Raw genomic sequence first — 11,198 nt, 5'->3', positions numbered from 1 at the left:
TGGCCCTCTCAGTCTTTCCCCCTCGCCCCCCCCCCCCCACCACCACCACCAACTTCTGCAGAGCCTCACCCGGAGCACGATGCACAGTCATCAGTCTCAGGCTTGTGCCTGAGGAGGAAGTGCATGAAGGGGGACGTGAGCTTGTGTCTGAGGTGGGATGGGAAGGACTTGAGGCCTCCCCCGGCCCAGCTGGAGAGCAAGAGTAGAGAGAGCCTAGAATCTCCTGGAATCCAGGCCTCTCCCACCTCCCCAGGCTTCTCCATCTCCCCAATCCCATTCTCGATGGTCCAGGCCCATGCCTCTAGGCCAAGGTGTCAAGAGAAGGAACGGAGTATGTGTTGATAGGCTCCCCCTCCCCAGGAAGAGGGCAGAGTTGGGGAGGGGCATCTGGGGCGAGGCATCTGGGTTAAAAGATGTGGCTCCTCCCCCTTTCCCAGTCTCCATGGCAACAGCCCAGTCTGCAGGCCCAACCTCCTTTGCTGCAGAGGCAGCCTCCCTGTTACCATGGCAACAAAGGACAGCGAGAAAGATGGGGACGGGTCAGAGGACAGGATTGGGATGGGGCTCTGGGCACTGGGGAAAGTCTCCATTCACTCTCTGACCCTGTCTCTGTTCATATGCTGTGGCTCTGAATCTCTGTCTCTGTTTTTGTACCTCTCTCTGGCCTTCAGCCTTTCACACATTTCCTTGCACCAGGTCCTCGACCTTCACCCACCCACCCTCACACACCAAGCTCACTCCCCATCCCTTGCCTGTATCCCCCACATCTCCTCTCCCACAGGTGGAGAGGATACCCACATTCTGAGAAAGCTACAAGGTCAAATGCTCTCTGTCTCTCTCTCTCTTCCCCTTCTACCATCCCCAGGGAGAGTCTGGGGTGTTCCTCCTAGAACAAAGTGGTGTTGGAGTGAGTGGGGAGGCCTCAACTTCTTGGGCTCCAGTGGGGTAACTGATGGGGTGTTGTGTGTCGGCGGCAGGCCTGGGGTGTGGGTGCCGGCTGTGCGTCTGTGTGTGTACATATACTGTGATGAGGGCTGTGTGTCATGTGGGCGAGTGCGTTGGGGTGTGTTTGGAGGTGCAACAAAAATGTCTGCGATAGTGCTGCAATAACGTGATGTATGTGTGGGAGGTGTGTGGGTGTCGCGTGACTTGTGTTTGAATTATTGTGCTGTGTGTAAGTATGTGCACCTTTTTGTCTGTCATTCACAGTTAGCATTGGCAATTTTGCACTGTGGGCCGTTGCTCATGCCCAGACACACTAGGGAGCAGTGTGTGTGAGGATGTGTACGACATTGTGGGATGATGCAACGATGTCCACAAAGACTGATGTAGTGTGTCTGGAGGCAGTGTGAGGCCTGTGCGTGTGTGATGGTGCTGAGTGTTTTGGTTTCTGGGTTGCACGGTGTGGGTCTCTATGTGAAATGGTGGGAGGTCAGGTGTGGTAGAGTGTGTGATGTGTGAGTCTGTGATTTTCGGAGTGTCCGTGTTAGTCTGCACAGCACTTTGTGACTGTGATTGTGATTATCTTGTGGTATGATGGGTGTGTAAGGTGTGTGCCTTGTGTGTTTCACTCCTGTATGTTTGAGACTCTGTGTGTGATGGGGTGGTGTGTGTGTGAGGGCACATGCTGGCATGTGATGGAATGTGAGTGCAACCCTGTGGTGTGTGCATGTCCCTAGCGTCTGGGCTATGAGTGTGATGGTCCTGTGTAACTGTGACACTGGGCATTTTCTGGGTCTCCTGGGGCCGTCCTCCACCGTGTTGTGTCTCCCGTATACCCTGTGTGGTTGTGGCTCATTGGATAGCTCAGGCGGAGTAGGGGGGCACCCACAGTGAAGGAATCTCAGGGCTCCTCCCCCCATCTCCCCTCCTCAATTGCCTTTCTTGGTCTCTTGTGTTCCGCTCCAACTTCACCTCCTGCAGGGCCCTCTCCCTGAACAGCACCACCTCCTACCGTCTCCAGGGGCCCTGGTGCCACACTGCAGTGATTCACCGGGCTTTCCTCCCACCCCGTGTCACCACCCGCCCCCCCACAGCGTACCCTTCTCGGTGGTGGCACACCCCCACAATGAGAGGATTTCCGGGGTTCTCTTTCCCTGAGCGCCCCTCCTTGGAGGCCCTACCCCGTATTGAGGGGGTCTCCAGGTCCCCTATTGCGGGGTCTCCGGGAATCCCCCCACCCCGCAGCGATCCTTTTTCGCGGCCGCGCCGCCACTTTGCGGAGCCCAGGAGGAGGACAGCTGCAGTACCGGGGGTGGGGCCGCGGGCCGTCAGTCTGCACGGCGGCGCCCCTGATTGGCCAGCGCCGCCCCCCTCCCGTGGACGCGGGCATATGAGGAGGCGGAGGCGGCGGCCGCCGCAGCCTCTGTGCTGTGGGACCAACGGACGGACTAACGGACGCGCGCACCGACCGAGGCGCGGGCGTTGCAGAGGCCCCCCAGCCCAAGCCTGCGCCTGAGCCCTCCCAGAGGCCCCCGCCCCGCCCGCCCGGCTCTCTCCCAGCGGAGCCGCCAAGATGGGGGTAGGTGCTGGGCCGGCTGGGCGCCGCTTCCGTGTGACATTGTGGGGCTGGTGACATTGGGTGTGCGCGGGGGGCGGGGGCGCCGGAACCCCTGCGCTCTGGGGCCAGGCCTGCAAGACCCGGGAAGCCGGCTGACCCGTCCAATGCATGTGGTCGTGGGGCTGCTGCGAATGTGTGCGCGGGGCCGCAGGGGGCGGCGGGGGGTCTGTGGCGCACGTTGACATGGCTTTGTGTGCGGGGATCCGCGAGGTCGTGGGCCAGCCCTCAGCATCTCCGCCTGACCTTGTGCGATTGCATGTGCACGGCTGCATGTGTGTATGAGAGCTGCTGGCTCGGTCAGGCCCTGGCAGCGAGTGTGTGGGCCCCGTAGTGTCTGAAAGTCTGCGATCGCGTCTGGGTGTGTCTGTGAGAGCTCATGTTAGTGCGTCTGGGGTTATTGAGGCCCTCCTGCTTCCCTGGCAGGGTGCAGATAGGTCCAGGCTTTGGGATGGACACCAGATGACCTCTCTTTCTCCTTCCAGGCCTGGATGGGGGAGCTCCGCAGTGTGTGTGTGTTTGTGTGTGTGTGTGTGTGTGTGTGTGTAGGCTCCGCAGTGTCGCAGCGTGGGGCTGCAGTGTGTGTGTGTGTACAGCCCCTCATGTAGAGGAGCAGGCATGGGAGGTTGGGAGGAGGAGAGGAGCGGGAGAGCCAAGGTGGGGAGACTGAGTGCACACATGAGGGTGTGCGTGTGCAACTGTGTAGTGGGGAGTGTGCATGCCTGGCTGTGTCCTTGCTTCTGTGTCCGTGTGTCCTTGTCTGTCTGTGAGTCTCTCCAGCAGATGCCGCCTCCCTCCCTGGCTGACCACCTGACCCTTGCTGCAGCCCTGGATTCCTCCCTGTGTGTCTGGGGCGGGACTGAAGGGAGGGAAAATCAGGAGAGGAGTGGGTGGGTGGAGGTAGGTGGGATGAAGAGGGCGGGAGAGGCCAGTGGAGGGAGAATATGAGGACTAGGGAGAAAGATGGCGGATAAAGGCTGATGGGCCCAGGGATGGAGGCGGGGGATGGGGGTGCAGCTCTGTGGGGTGGGGCAGGGTGGGCCAGAGGGGCTGGGAAGGAGGATTGGGTTGGGGCAGGACTAGGGGAGAGAAGGGAGAAAGGGGTATTCAGTGATGGCTGTCAGGTAAGTGGGATGGAGTGAGGGAAGCTATGGATGGATTGGGAGAAGACTGATGCTAAAAGCCCTAGAGAAGGAAGTGGTGGGAGGGTGGTCTTAGGAAAAGGAGTGGGGACGAGAAGAGAAATGAAGGCAGTTTAGACATGGGAAGGAAAGACAGAGACACATGGAAAGACAGAGATGCTCTGAAAGAGACAGAGAAAGAGACATGGACATAGAGAGAAAGAGACAGAGACAAGCAGAGAGACATGTCTGAGACACATGGAGAGACATTGAGAGAGAAAATGAGAAACTGAGGCTCAGAGAAAGAGACACAAGGACAGAAATTTCCTATCTAGCGGCAACCACAGTCAGTCTGAGGGAAAGGAAGAAGAGGCAGAGGGCAAAGGGGGAGGTCAAGGGAGAGACAGCCAGAGATGTGGGCCAGGTCCCCTGCGAGGGGGAGGGGAGGCCGGCCCAGGCGCAGAGAGGCTGCGGAAGCTGGCGCCAGATCAGGGAGAGGCGGACAGCATGGAAAATGGCAAGGAGCTGCAGAGGCGGCCACAGCGAGACAGGCATGGCCCCCACACTTGGAGGTGCTCCCGCCCCACAGCGTGCCCATCTGGGCCTCCTGCCTTGACTGGGAAAGCCTCAGCTCTGCACTCCAACAGATGGGAGCCCGCTGGGGTCTGGTCATGGCAAGGGTGAGCAGGAGCCAAGGCCAGGGCCAGGGCCAGGGTGAGCCAGGAGTCCAGGCTCCCGGTCCCTCCTCCCTCAGACCAGGAGTCCAGGCCCCAGCCCCTCTTCCCTCAGACCCAGGAGTCCACGTCCCCAGTCCTTCCTCCCTCAGACTCAGGAGTCCAGGCCCCCAGGCCCTCCTCCCTCAGACCAGGAGTCCAGGCCCCCAGACCCTCCTCCCTCAGACCAGGAGTCCAGGCCCCAGCCCCTCTTCCCCCAGATCCAGGAGTCCAGGTCCCAGGCCCTCCTCCCTCAGACCAGGAGTCCAGGCCCCCAGACCCTCCTCTCTCAGACCCAGAGGTCCAGGCCCAGCCCCTCCTCCCTCAGACCCAGGAGTCCAGGCCCCCGGCCCCTCCTCCCTCAGACCCAGGAGTCCAGGCCCCCAGCCCCTCCTCCCTCAGACCTGGAGTCCAGGCTCCCAGCCGCTCCTCCCTCAGACCAGGAGTCCAGGCCCGCAGACCCCTCCTCCCTCCGACCAGGAGTCCAGGCCCATCCCCTCCTCCCTCAGACCCAGGAGTCCAGGCCCCAGCCCCTCCTCCCTCAGACCCAGGATTCCAGGCCCCCAGCCCTTCCTCCCTCAGACCCAGGAGTCCAGGCCCCCAGACCCTCCTCCCTCAGACCAGAAGTCCAGGCCCCCAGATCCCTCCTCCCTCCGACCAGGAGTCCAGGCCCATCCCCTCCTCCCTCAGACCCTGGAGTCCAGGCCTAGCCCCTCCTCAGACCCAGGAGTCTAGGCCCCAGCCCCTCCTCCCTCAGACCCAGGATTCCAGGCCCCCAGACCTTCCTCCCTCAGACCTAGGATTCCAGGCCCCCAGCCCCTCCTCCCTCAGACCAGGAGTCCAGGCCCCCAGATCCCTCCTCCCTCAGACCAGGAGTCCAGGCCCAGCCACTCCTCCCTCAGACCCAGGAGTCCAGGCCCCAGCCCTTCCTCCCTCAGACCAGCAGTCCAGGCCCCCAGAACCGTCCTCCCTCAGACCAGGAGTCCAGGTCCCTGCCCCTCCTCCCTCAGACCCAGGGGTCCAGGACCCCGCCTCTCTCAGGATCTGAGAGTCCGGCCCTGCCCTTAGCTTTTATGGGGCCCCAAGCATCAGCTCCCAGCCTTCACTAAGGTTTCTGGGTGGGCAGCTGATTTTCTCCCTCTCTCTCTCCTGACTGCCATCTCACCCCTCTCCTGGCCTCCTGCACAGGACTTGACCCCAGGCTTCTGTAGCTCCACAACTCTCCGTCTCTCCATGTCTCTCCATCCCCGGGTCTACCCTGTCAGGGAAAGCTGAGACCACCCCTGGCACTGCAGGGGAGTATGAAAGATGGTCTCCCCGTCTCCCAAGCCTCTGTGCCTCTGCGTCTGAGACGCAGTGCTGCTGCAGGGCTGGCGTAGGGCCAAGCCTCCCTCCCACCCCCTGCACCCCTTCTTGAGGCTCCCAGATCTCCAGCCTGCTGCCCCTCCCTGCACACCCCCACCCTCCAACTCAGCGTCTGGGTCTGGGGGCAGACAGCAGGCAGCTCAGGCCCTCTGCAAGGTCACGAGGAGATTAGTGCTGAGCCGCGCTGAGCCTCGGATCCCAGCTTGGCCCTGGGCCTGCAGGACCTGTCAGCAGCCCTCGCAGCACCCAGCCTCGCCCCACCCCTCCCACCAGCCTCAGACACTGCCCTCCCCATCCGCCCAGGCTCCCAAACTGGAACTTCAGGCACTCACACCATGCGCAGTTCAAGCCAGGACTAGGGCTTCTGCCTCTCGCTCTCCTGCTGTGTCCTCCAGGGACCTGGCCATGCCCAGCCTCTGTTAAGGACGCTCCATGGGCCCCACACATGGAAGATCCCAGAGAGAGACAGAGACAGGGAGACAGAGACAGAGATAGAGGAAGGTCCCAGAGGGAGACAGTCAGAGAGACAGAGACAGAGATACATAGACAGACAGAGATAGAAAGGCAGATCCCAGAGACAGAGAGAGGAGATCTCAGAGAGGCAGAAATAGAGAATAAGATCCCAGAGAGAAAGTGAGAGAAAGAGACAGAAAGAGAGAGGAAGATCCCATATATATATATGATCTCCATATATATATGGGGATCCCCACATATATATATATATGTATATGGAGAGAGAGAGAGAGAGGGGAAGGTCTCAGAGAGAGACATTAAGAGAGAGAGGTATTGAGGAGATCCCAGAGGGAGACAGTGGGAGAAAGAGACAGAGATAGAGAGGAAAATTCCAGGATGAGACAGTGAGAGAGAGAAAAAGAATGAGAGATATATGGGGAAGGAGGGGGACAGAAGATTCGAGAGAGACAGAAAGGAAAATTCCAAAGAGAGACAGAGAGAGAGAGAGAGAGAAGAGATCTTAGTGATAGTGAGAGAGGAGAGATTCAGAGATAGAGAGGAGATCCCAGAGAGAGTGGGAGAGAGACAGAGATAGGAAGATCCCAGAGAGAGATATCAGAGAAACAGAGAGGTTGAAACAGGAAAAGAGACAGGTAGGGAGAGATGTGAGCGTCCCAGAGGAGACAGCTTGAGAGATGAAGATAGAGACACAATGACAGAGGGAGACAGACCGAAAGGTGGAAAAAGACAGAAAGTACTGATCCTTGAAACGCCAACTCAGAGGGAAATAAGAACCCAGAGAGAGAGAAACTCAGCCAGACCTGGGGAGAGACAGCCAAGAGATGGAGACAGACATCATGCAAGACATAGAGAAAGAACCAGAGATCAGAGAGAGACAAAATCATAGAAAGACATATGCAGAGAGACCCAGAGACTGCGATCAGGATAGAGAATGACAGAGACAACATAAAGAGATCACAGTGATAGAGAGAGAGAGAGCTATCGAGGGAGAGAAACAGCCTTGCAGAGATACAGATACAGAGATGGAGAGATAAAGAGATAGGAGACAGAGAGATGATGAAACAAAACAATAAGATCAAGAGCCACAAACAGACCTGGAGAGACACATCAAGGGAGACAGACAGAGGAGAAAGAGATAGAGAGAGATACAGATGGAGACATAGAAAAGACAGATATGTAGGAAGATTGGACAGGGCCAGGGAGAGGGAAGAAGAGACAGAAGCAGTTAAAATGTCACATAGAGGCGGGGCACGGTGGCTCACGCCTGTAATTCCAACACTTTGGGAGGCTAAAGCAGGAGGATCGCTTGAGTCCAGGAGTTAGAGACCCGCCTGGGCAGCATAGTGAGACCCCATCTCTAGAAAAAAATTAAAAATTAGCACACACCTGTAGTCCCAACTGCACAGGAGGCGGAGGTAGGAGGATCACTGAGCCTCAGAAGTCGAGGCTGCAATGAGCTGTGATCGCTGCACTCCAGCCTGGGCATCAGAGTGAGACACTGTTTCAAAAAACAAAAACAAAGTCACATAGACACAGAACACAGAAGGGGAGAGACCCGCAAAGATGGGCACGGAAACAGAGAGAGACAGAAACATAGGCAGAAGCCAGACAGGGACCTTTAGGGACAGAGACTCAGAGACACACAGAACCAGAGACAGGGAAGCCGATCAGAGCAGATGAGACTCACCGAGGCCTGAGAGTCACCAGAGGCAGAAAGGAGGTGAAGTCATCCAGAGGTGCCGGGAGACACAGGGAGACTCCGAGAGGCAGAGACCCCCACCCAGAGATGCAGGGGTACCGGCCAGGAGGATAGCCAGGGCACGGAGGGCCGGTGTCCCCCTGGAACCCCTTCTCGCCCGCAGTCTGGTGACTCTGACAGCTATCGTATCGCCACCTCGCAGGACAAGAAAGATGACAAGGACTCGCCCAAGAAGAACAAGGGCAAGGAGCGCCGGGACCTGGATGACCTCAAGAAGGAAGTGGCTATGGTAAGCCTTGCCCTCTGCCCGCACACCCTCCCAGAGAGCCTCACCAGTTCCTGGCTGGCCTAGGCACTCATCGTCTTCCCCAAACTCCTGTTCCTCAGACAGAGCACAAGATGTCAGTGGAAGAGGTCTGCCGGAAATACAACACAGACTGTGTGCAGGTGCGGCCAGGCTGCGGGCTGGGACCATGGGAACTAGGGAGGAGGAGCTGGGGGTTGGGACTCCTGGGTCTGAAGGAGGTGGGGCTGGAGTCTGGACCACTGGATCTGAGGGAGGAGGGGCTGGGGGCCGGGACCCCTGGGTCTGAGGGAGGAGGGGCTAGGGGCTGGGATCCCTGGATCTGAGGGAGGAGGGGCTGTGGTCTAGATCCCTGGGTCTGAGGGAGGAGGAGCTGGGACCTGGACTCCTGGAACTGAGGGAGGAGGGACTGGGGCCTGGACCCCTGGAACTGAGGGAGGAGGGGCTGGGGACCTGGAGTCCTGGGTCTGAGGGAGGCAGGGTGGGAGTCTGGACTCCTGGGTCTGAGGGAGGAGGGGCTAGGGGCCTGGATTCCTGGGTCTGAGGGAGGAGGGGCTGGGGCTGGTGTCTTAAGTTCTGGGGGTCTGGTGAAGGTCTGGGGTGCCAGGGTTGCCCAGGGAGGGTTCTATGTGAGTCCTCTGTCCCTCAGGGTTTGACCCACAGCAAAGCCCAGGAGATCCTGGCCCGGGACGGGCCGAACGCACTCACGCCACCGCCTACCACCCCAGAGTGGGTCAAGTTTTGCCGGCAGCTCTTCGGGGGCTTCTCCATCCTGCTGTGGATTGGGGCCATCCTCTGCTTCCTGGCCTACGGTATCCAGGCGGGCACCGAGGACGACCCCTCTGGTGACAACGTGAGTGCCTGGACCCTGCCCTACGCAAGGCCCTACACATTTATTTATGGATACCACCCCCCAACTTCTTCCCATCCCTCAGGCTTTTCACAGCCCACTCTCTCCCTTTTTCCCATCTAACTCACAATCACCCAGCAGGAGAACCAGATCAAATACAAGGCAAACTGAGGCTCAGAAAAGCCAGGTAACTTGTCCAAGGCCCCGCAGCAGGACGTGTGACCCAGGGCTATGTCCTAAGGCTGTGTGACCTCAGTGGCCTTGAGAACAGACACCAGCAGGTGGTTATGGCCTGACAGGTACCCAGAGTATCACATAGAGATCCAGGCACACCCCGCTGCTGATACATCAGGGCCCATCCCCATAACACAAGGACACATTCGAGATGCAGCCTCAGATCCCATGCACGTAACACAGACCCACACACCAGCCACACAGAGATGCTCACCTGCTTAGGTGCACACACATGCATGCCTGTGGAGGGTCAACACAGACACCACACCAGGATATGGATTCAAACATGGCCACCTAATTCAGAAACACAGACACAGACTCAGACATACATTGACAGAGAAACTCAAACACACACACACAGCAATGCAGGCATAACCTGGTGACTGAGAGATGTGAGAGTCAGGCACAGACAGTGTCCTTAGATATTCAAATCTAAACAATCTCAGACATAAGCTCTCACAGAGAGGCAAAGCTGGAGACACAGAGACAGAGACCCACACACAGAGAACCAAAGAAGCTGCCTTATAGAATGTAAAGTCAGGCATGCAGCCAGTCATACAGACACACGGACAGACAGCCGTATCCTAGACTCTTTAACATGTGCAGGAGGACAGACACACACACAAAATAGATGGACAAGTCGGGCGTGGTGGCTCACGCCTGTCACCCCAGCTCCTTGGGAGGCCGAGGCAGGAGGCTTACTTGAGGCCAGGAGTTCCAGAAACCTGAGTTTCCCAGACAGACCCAATCTCTAAAAAAATACAAAAAAATACAAAAAAACAGGCCTGGTGGTGCACACCTGTAGTGCTAGCTATTCTGGAGGCTGAGGTGGGAGGATTGCTTGAATCTGGGGAGGTTGAGCCTACAGTGAGCTGAGATTGCGCCACTGTACTCTAGGCTAGGTAGCAGAGCGAGACCTGTCTCAAAAAAAAAAAAAAAAGAAAAGAAAACATGGGACTCTTAAACCTTAAGATCTATCAGACTTCCACCAGGCTATCTTAATTAATGCCCTTCTAACTCCATTAAACAGAAATCTCCCATGGTAGGGAAAAGAATGTTATAGGAGGAAATCTCCTAAGCCTTCATCACGTTAAATGCCCGGGAGAATAAATTACACTTATGGGTAAGGTAACCATATAACTTGTCATCCAAACCTGAATACTTGTGAGAGTGAAAGGGGTGCTATTAATAATTCTGACAGGGCAATAGGCACAAGATGGGAATTATGGTTACTTGACTTACAGGGAACCTGGAGGATGTATTATGTAAGATTAAGCAATTAAGAGTGGAGATACCTCAGAATAAAATTCCAGGTCAAATAAACTTCTAAATACAGTATATTTGTGATTTACAAACTTGGAGCAATAATTTTCCAAGAATCCCTTTGACTGTTAAATATCTGTGTCTCAGATTCACATGTATCAAGTCCTCCAAACTACTTCCAAAATTCCTATTTTATTTTTATTTATTAAAATTATAAATCTTCCACCTTATTCTTCTGCATTCAGTATTAACTGGTAACTATACCACCCTTGGCTAATTTTTCCATTAACCAGAACCTACTGTCTTACTATAAAGTACACAATTCAAGGCCCTACTGCTCCAAAAGAAAATGCTTCTCTTGATTTTAAATGGCAGTATACAAAGATCAATGAACCCTAATATTTACAAAGGGTAGTTCTCCACTTAGTAATTTCAGAGCACTATCATATTTAGTAAAATCATAAACTCTGGTTAAAAAAAATAGGCCAAGATTGTGTGAGCTAGCATTGACTCTCTAGAACTTATTATCGTATACTCTCTAATAGTGTCTCAGAAATGAATATGAAGCTATATGGTAACAAAATGCTGGATTTTTTTTTTTTTTTTTTTTTTTTTTTT

The 11,198-nt window shown here is 56.0% G+C and overlaps 1 protein-coding gene across 2 annotated transcripts in view; it reads left to right on the top strand.

The window, feature by feature from the left end:
* Positions 1–11,198, top strand: part of LOC108513878 (sodium/potassium-transporting ATPase subunit alpha-3) — a 122,320-nt gene that overhangs the window by 84,737 nt on the left and 26,385 nt on the right. Inside the window, exons 1-4 of one of the 2 annotated variants that reach the window (XM_017849810.1) lie at positions 2,510–2,521; positions 8,132–8,218; positions 8,317–8,376; positions 8,883–9,086. In XM_017849810.1, coding sequence (XP_017705299.1) covers positions 2,516–2,521; positions 8,132–8,218; positions 8,317–8,376; positions 8,883–9,086 — 357 coding nt within the window. In that variant the 5' untranslated portion in view covers positions 2,510–2,515. Of the gene's footprint in view, positions 1–2,509; positions 2,522–8,131; positions 8,219–8,316; positions 8,377–8,882; positions 9,244–11,198 lie in introns of those variants that run through there. The other variant, XM_017849805.1, reaches the window with a different exon arrangement.

This window comes from Rhinopithecus bieti, unplaced genomic scaffold, assembly GCF_001698545.2.
Source record: "Rhinopithecus bieti isolate Rb0 unplaced genomic scaffold, ASM169854v2 scaffold_33065, whole genome shotgun sequence".
Lineage (NCBI taxonomy): Eukaryota > Metazoa > Chordata > Mammalia > Primates > Cercopithecidae > Rhinopithecus > Rhinopithecus bieti.
This window is presented reverse-complemented; position numbering and strand designations above follow the sequence as displayed.